We start from the raw sequence: 8,091 nt of genomic DNA, 5'->3' as shown, positions 1-8,091 counted from the left end.
TATTTCTCTCTCTCTCTCTCTCTCTCTCTCTCTCTCTCTCTCTCTCGTCTGGTGAGTGCACTCGCCCTATAGCAAAAACCTCTCCAAAAAAATAAATAAATAAATAAATAATTCAGCTCAGATGCCAACAGTACCACGGTCAAGAGAATCAGGTTTTAGACGTCTCCCGCTGATAACACAACTAGATATTGACAAAGCTATTTCCATTGTCCCGACCCCTCCTGACTCTAAGTTCAATGCTGTCTTAGGGCTGTTCTGTAAGAGTCAAGTAGGAAATGGACTTTGTGATCATTTGATTTCTCCCTGTATACATGTATATGTATCACTCCCTTCCTATATGTTTTCATGCTTTTGAGCATATTTGTATTACTCTCCTGAGTTAATCCACTCGAGACATATATTACCTTTAAAAACACAACCATCTATCAAGTCTAGAAAAAATAAAACCTCATCTGAAAAACAAGTTGGCTGTAATTATAGCTTCATCTGGTCCCTGGGTATATATCTGTAATGCTGATTTAGTGCTTCTGCTAAGTGTTTCCCCAAATGCATCTCTTTAGCAGCATTAGAAATAATAGCCAAAAGAAATGAGCCTTTCCAGTTGCAGTAACTATAGTTGCAGAGCATTTTAAATCAAATTGATTGCTAAGATATTTGTAAAGCCCAGACATTTGATTAGCATATTTTTCTGCTGTGACATACTGAAAGTGGTAACACATGCCATTAACATGGTTGTTTTCTTCTCTTTTTTTTCTCTCTCTCACTCTCTCTTTTTCTTTTTTTTTTTTTTTTCTGGTTTGGTTTGGTTTCCTAAAGCCACAATTAATACAGAGAAGAATTAAGCAGCTGTTAGGAGAAGTTGCCTGGGATAGTTGACGTGTATAGCCAGTGCTACGGAACTAATGCCCCATTGTAGATCTTTATATATGAACATAGTTATTTTTATTTAGGCTTTGTGAAAATAACATGCTTTAATATCTCAATTATCTTTCTGGTAAGAGAAGAAATATTATAGTTTCCTGTTAAGAGAAAAGAAAAACCTGGAGGGATATCTAGAAGATGACTTTGAAGTGTTTCTGTTCATGCATCAAGAATCAGTTCATGCATAAGTATGCTGAGAGAGTAATCAAGGTGGCTGTTTCTGTCTTCCCTGACTGCCGGGTGTTATTACCCAAATCAAGCACATTAAAGACATTGTGGAGGACATCCAAAGGGAAATGAGCCTTTAAGCAGGTTTTTAAAGATATTTTTAACTTAGCAGCCTGTCTAACAAGAGAATCATTTTTCTTCTGAAGAGCAATGGATGGTCAGTATTATTTATTTACCAGAATGTAAATTGAAAAGAGCATGTTCAATGATAGGCACTTGATTCTAAAATTAATAATTATTTTTGAAGCTTGTTTATTTCTTACATGAGTGAGAGAGACAAAGAGAGAATACTTCCTACAGGGTTTCAATGCTACTCCTCTCTGCAGACTTTAGCCAGCCCCAGATTACAGGCAAGTGCGTGCCCTGTGTACCAGGGAGGTATCTAGACTTGAACTGCGAACCCACCTCCATGGGATGAGCTCATGCAGCATTACATTTTACCACTGTATCACCATCTGGCCTGTGTTTTTGAAGAACAAAAAGCATTTTACAAGGAAAACTTTTTCATATTATTGATATGATTGCTCTATTCAGATACTTAATTCTGTCAAAGCAGTCCAAGGATTGCTAGAATTTAGGGCAGAAATACAAATAAAAAAATCTTGGCTTAAGTAATAGAAAAAGTAATGAGAAAATAGCAAGTCATGAGTTTAGCAAAATAAAGGCCTTTAATATTATCTAGATTCTCAGAGATGATTTGGCACAATGTCAAGTTAATCATGCTGTTTACGAGGAAGATGATGTTTTAAGTAGAAAAGAATTTTTTCCACTTAATAAAATGTAAGATAAGGGAACAAGCTTTCTTTTGTGCTACAGTGGAATGAAGGAATAAGGAAATGTGTATACCCACTGAAAAAGAATCTGGCTTTTATTTTCTGAGAATAAACAGAAACGATGTCACTGGTTGTCCCAAAGTTTATTTCTCTTGATGACTTGAGATTTCAGTGTTCCAGAGTAATATGACTGTGGCCTAAAATTCTGGCTAGAATGTAGATTCTTTCCAGCTGCTGTGGAATCACATAAGAGAGTGTAAACTACAAGTACTAAATTGGTTCTTTCTTTGTGATTATAGGACCATTAGTTCATAGAAATTTTGGAGCCATTTATTGCCCCTAGAGAGCAAGTATTTTCTTCTAACAAGGACAGCTTGAAAACAGACATAGGGTCAGGTGGTGGAGCAGGGGTAACACAACTAGACTAATGTGGTAGGAAAACTATGATGCAGAAAGTAGGGGGTGTGGCACAACACCCAATACAGGAGCAGCAGCAAACTCAACTTTTTGTCTCACACTCATGAAAAATTAGAGACACAGACACAGAGAAGAAATAGTGGAGAGTTTATTAGGAGAGGGAAGGAAGATTAGGGCTTCCAGGCAGGGAGGAGATCCTAGAAAATGGGTTGTCAATGAAAAACTGAGGTTAGATTTTTTTTTTATCTGTGTCATACGAGCTTTATTCAGGCTTCTTGCTTTATTTAGGCTTGTTCAGTCTCTGAGAAGCTGACATTATGTGAGAAGAGAGAAGCAGCTTACAGAAAGACTGGCTCTCATATTGAGGAGAAACGTCAGTTTACTGACAAGCTCAGTGCCGTGTGTGTGTTTCTCTCTCTCTCTCTCGTTTTCATGAAGAAATAAACTAAACTAAAAAAAAAAAACAGTCACAGCATATTTATAAATGCAAAATAACTTGTTTGTAATAGTATAAACAATTTCTAGCCAACACAATCATGTTATTTTTAGGCAACCTATAAAAACATTGATGTATATGCTGAATGAAAGAATTATTATTATGAATTTTAATATCTTATATTATCCTGCAGATAAATTTTCAGAAATTGAGACCAGCAGATGGTGTAATGGTTACGTTGCTGGACTCCCACATAGTCGACTACTGTTGGAGTCCCCAACCTGACGGCTTAAAATTCACTCCATGTGTGCATATGTGCATGCCCAAAATCCCGAGAGGAGAAGAGAGGAGAAGCGATTGCTGCATGACCAAATCCCCTAGGGGGCAATTTCTCACTTTCTATCTCTCTATCACTCTCTGACTCTCTGATGAGCTCATGTGCACTACAGCAAAAATGTCTCCAAAAGTAATTTGTTTTCATAAATTGATTATTTACCATCTCAATCTTTGTATTAGATAAGATGAATGTTAAGCCTATTTATGAATAAAAATGACTAATACTAGAAACTGTTGAATACTTTACATAAGACCACAGATGTTGCAAGTGAATGGATGAATAATAAAACTAGTATCTTTTGTTACAAAGAAAAGAATCTGCCTGAAAAATTAAAATTCCACTAGCTTTAGATGAAAATAATATCATCCAAAGATTCTATAATATTATTACCTACAATTCAAAAATTGAATAAAAAATTATACATCATAACCAAAAAAGAGGACCAACATGTAAGAAATTAAGAAAATAAAAGGCTAAAGAAAAAGACTAACAAATGGTTTACAAAGTTTTTAAGATAAGTAGAAAAATGTAATAAAGTGAGAAACAGATTAAGAAAGTAGCTAATATTGGGAACCAGCAGTTAGCGTAATGGCTATGTCGCTGGACTCCCATGTAGTCGACCGCGGTTCGCGTCCCAGACCCGGTGGCTTAGAACTCACGCCGGGCACGTGTGCGTGCGTGCCCAAGATCCCGAGAGGAGAATGGAGGAGAAGGGATTGCGGCATGGCCATCCCCCCTGGGGGGTGATTTCTCGCTTTCTTTTTCTATGTCTCTCTCTCTCTCTGTGTGGCGAGCGCACACGCCCTATAGCGAAAACCTCTCAAAAAAAAAAAAAAAAGAAAAAGAAAAGAAAGAAAGTAGCAAATATTAAAACCTATTTTTTTTTAAAGATAATTCTATCACCATATTGTCTAGTACAGTTGCTACTAGCCATTTTGGGGTGTTTAAATTTAAATTAATTCAAGTTAACTTAAATTAAAAAGTTAGTTTCCTAGTCATACCAGCTACACTTCAAATATTCAACAGTCAGATATTGTTGGTGATATCATATTAAACAATACAGATACAGCACATTTCTACCATCCTATAAAATTCTGTTGGCCATTAGTATTCTAGAAATAGAAATTATACTATAATTGAAATTAAGAAATCAATACATGGACTTAACGTCAGACTAAACAGAGCAGAACTGCAGATTATATTGTATTATATGTACATATTATATGTATATATAATAATATATATTGTATGTGGTGTGTGTGTGTGTATATATATACACACACACCACACACACACACACACATATATACATATATATAATATATATTGAATCCCAGTCTTTTTTCCTGGATCACTTCCACTTTTATTGAAATATCACATTAATCTTTATTTATTACAGAGCTATTGATGGTAGTGTTTCTCTCTATTCATTAAATCTAGGTATTTCTTTCTCATTCTTGTAAGAGAGTTGTTTAAAAAACTGTTTAAAATATTGTTGTCAGGCTCACTTTTTTTATTTATAGATAATGTCTTTTCTCTTTAGTTGGTGTATATATATTATATATGTATATTATGTGTGAATGTTTGTGTATGTGTGTGTATATATATATTATATATATACACACACATACATATATATATATGTATGGAGAGAGAGAGAGAGAGAAGAAGAAGAAGAAGAAGGAGAAGGAGGAGGAGGGCAGGCCTGTAGCCTAGTGACCAATGGATCTGGATTCCCAATTGCCTTATAATGGTTCAAATTCCAGCCCCAATGGATTGGAAACCACACTGGGCATGTGTACACATGTGCCCCAAATCCTGACAGGATGGAGAAATGGAGGAATATTGTATGCCTCCTTCCCCTCTGTCTCTGTCTGGCAAGTACATGTACCCTCTAGCAATTAAAAGAATAGTTTTATATATATATATATATATATATATTCTTATTTTTGGTATTTTTCAGTTTCATTTTATGAACCTAGATATGTATTTCTTTTATTCACACTGCTTAAGGTACATTATGTTCCCCGAATATTCATCAGTTTGGTACAACTTAACCACTAAGACCATTTAGTTTGAAGATTTTGCACTAAGGAAAACAGAATTTACCACTGTTTAAGAACTAATGGCCCAAGGATTGGAGATGCCATTAAAATTCGAAGACCCTAAGCATTATCAGGGCCCCATTCTCACACGGAGCATAAAGGGTGGTGGTAAATGGAGTCCTGGTGAAAGGGTGGCATATAGTGTACCCACTGGATCCACTGACACACTTAATACCCATTTCTGCAGTCTTTGACAGGGTGTAATACGCTTGAAAGTCAGATTGACCCCGACATTGAGTTCTTGTTTGTGAGGAGGAAAACCCAAGTGGAAGCCTCCAAAATAACATATTTTCACCACCCAAGATGATAAGTAATCATGCTTTAGAAGATACTTGATATTGACCTTATTGTATCTTTTCTAGAAATTGGGTGGAAGCTGAAGAATGATTTAGACCATAATAAGTTGAATTAAGTCGTTTCCTTGATCATAGTTTCCATGCCAGACATCTTGTTTGTTTTGTTTTGTTTTTTATCACAGCATAATAACAGGGCCTTAGATACATAGCCTTATTGGCTGAATTATGCCCCTCCCAAATTTATATGATTGGATCCTCACTCTCAGTTCCTTGTCTCCAAAGAAACTTACCCTCTCTTTTTATTTTTCTTTTTACTTCATATTATTGTGTAGAACTGATTTCCTTATTATTGTTATTTATTATTATTATTACTATATCATTCATCTTTGAATGAGGACTTAGAGAGACACTAAGCCATGTTCCAAGTTAGAAAGAACTTTTCCTGGTTCATGTAAAGTTCCTGTAGCACCAGGTTCTGTGAGTCAGTGCCTTGATTTCTTCCTGGACCAAAGTAGTTCACAGCTGCAGTACAGCTCACTTGTCTGTGTCACTTGCCTCCATTTTTTTCCCTGAACACAGGTCGTGTCATGCATTTGGCAGTTCTTTTCTTCCTTCTGGAACTGCAACAAAGTCCAGAAGACCATCTGCCAATAAACACACTCTATTTACATTATTCAAAACAAGAAGCAGTTGATTTTACCTTCTAGAAGTTATTATCTATTTCGCCCTGTAGTGTTCAGTGCATCTTTCCCAAAATTTGCACCTTCATTTTACTTTTAGAGTATTAGAACACAATCATCTCACACTTTGTATTAATATGGTTTATAATTTCATTTAAAAAATGAAGATTGCATTTCTCGCTTTTTTTTTTTTAGGTTTTTTTTTTTTGGTGGGGGGGAGAGATTTTTGCTACAGGGCGCGTGCGCTCGCCAGACAGACAGAGAGAGACAGAGAGATAGAAAGCGAGAAATCACCCCCCAGGGGGGATGGCCATGCCACAATCCCTTCTCCTCCATTCTCCTCTCGGGATCTTGGGCATGCACGCACACGCACCCTGCGTGAGTTTAAGCCACCGGGTCCGGGACTCAAACCGCGGTCGACTACGTGGGAGTCCAGCGACATAGCCATTACGCTAACTGCTGGTCCTGCATTTCTCGTTTTTTATCTTTATTTTTTGAGACTAATTTCCAAGAAAGAAAATGGTAGAACTATTCTAACATTTCAAAACTAGATGTTTTTCTATTTTTATTTTACACATAATGCACAGGGATAAGAGTTTTGAAAATATTAAACCATGTACTTTTCATTCATTTCTTTAATTATACATTTCTGATTCTCCCTACACATTGCATCAATAGCATTTATCATCTGAGGGAGAAAAACAGTACTACCTGGAATATTTTAAAAGTACTTCTTAGCTTTATGCCCAAAATCATATTTCACAAGGGTCTTATGAAACAAGAGACTTTTAATTATGCTTTACTGTAAAAGAAAATAAACTATTTTTTAGAGGTTTTCTTGAGGGTGTACTGGAGAGAGACAGACACAGTGAGAGAAATGTGCAAAATCACTCCCCAGAGGGGATGGCTAAACTGCAATTCCTTCTCCTCCTTTCTCTTCCTGAAATTTTGGGTATGCACGCGCAGATACCAGTGTGATTTTCAAGGCACCAGGTCCAGGACTCAAACCACAGTCAGCAGTCTGCCATGTGGAAGTCTAACAACATAACCACTACACCATCTGCTGGTCCAGAAAATAAACTATTAAATAATAAATAACTTCCCTAGGATATGGCAAACAAAATTTGACGTTTGGACTCTTAATTTTTTCCTGTTAACTACAGTTTATCAAAGAGGGAAGATATAATATCAGGGAGAATCCTTCTTGGTAGGAACAGAGGTCTAATACAGGAGGAAGTAAGAGAGAGAGAAAAAAAGGTAGAAATCCGGGCTCTCCCTGTTGTGGTCAAAATATGGGAGAGATGCCCAGTCACAGTGATACAAGTAGGGGGGTATTGTTGTGTGAGACTGAGGCCACATGGGAGGCCAAGGTTCAGTTCCCAGACCAAGCTAAACAGGCCAAGCCTGGGGGTACACACCTGTGGTCCTTTCTGCAGGGTTGTTGAGCAAGGAGGATTGCAGCAGGGTAAGACTGTCGAAACTACCTCCCTCTCTGCCTCTTTCTGTCATAAAATAAATAAAGGGAAAGCTGCTAAAGGTGATAGAAACATCAACATGAATATTGGTTGTGTCTGTCTAGTTATTTCTTGATTTCTAGGACATATTTCAGAAAAAACTGCAAGACTTTTGGAGAGCTCCAGGATTAACACGACGTTGTAGCAATGAAGAGAAACTCTGACTATAAATAAAATGGCTAAGAAGACGTCCAGCATATGGGTCTGAGACAGAACGTCCCAGTTCTCCCTGATCCGTATGGAGGACAAGAACATCTAAGCATTTCTATATCTTTTAGTACAGAAGAGCTGAGCAACTGGTGCACTGGGAGAGGCCTGTGCTTCAGACAAAGAAGTCACTGCATATGATAACCTTGAGCTCAAAGACTCATGCACGTCAAAAAA

At 36.9% G+C, this 8,091-nt stretch overlaps 1 protein-coding gene across 1 annotated transcript in view; it reads right to left on the bottom strand.

Annotated features, from left to right (window-relative positions):
• Window positions 1–207, bottom strand: part of LOC102499628 (40S ribosomal protein S27-like) — a 101,829-nt gene extending 101,622 nt beyond the window's left edge. The window contains exon 1 of the mRNA XM_006154885.1: window positions 135–207. Within this exon, the coding sequence (XP_006154947.1) occupies window positions 135–207 (73 nt within the window). The remainder of the gene's footprint in view (window positions 1–134) is intronic.
• Window positions 208–8,091: the final 7,884 nt, after the last annotated feature.

This window comes from Tupaia chinensis, unplaced genomic scaffold (genome assembly GCF_000334495.1).
Source record: "Tupaia chinensis unplaced genomic scaffold, TupChi_1.0 Scaffold000423_1, whole genome shotgun sequence".
NCBI lineage: Eukaryota > Metazoa > Chordata > Mammalia > Scandentia > Tupaiidae > Tupaia > Tupaia belangeri.
Note: the sequence above shows the minus strand (reverse complement) of the source record. Positions and strands in the feature narration are given on the sequence as shown.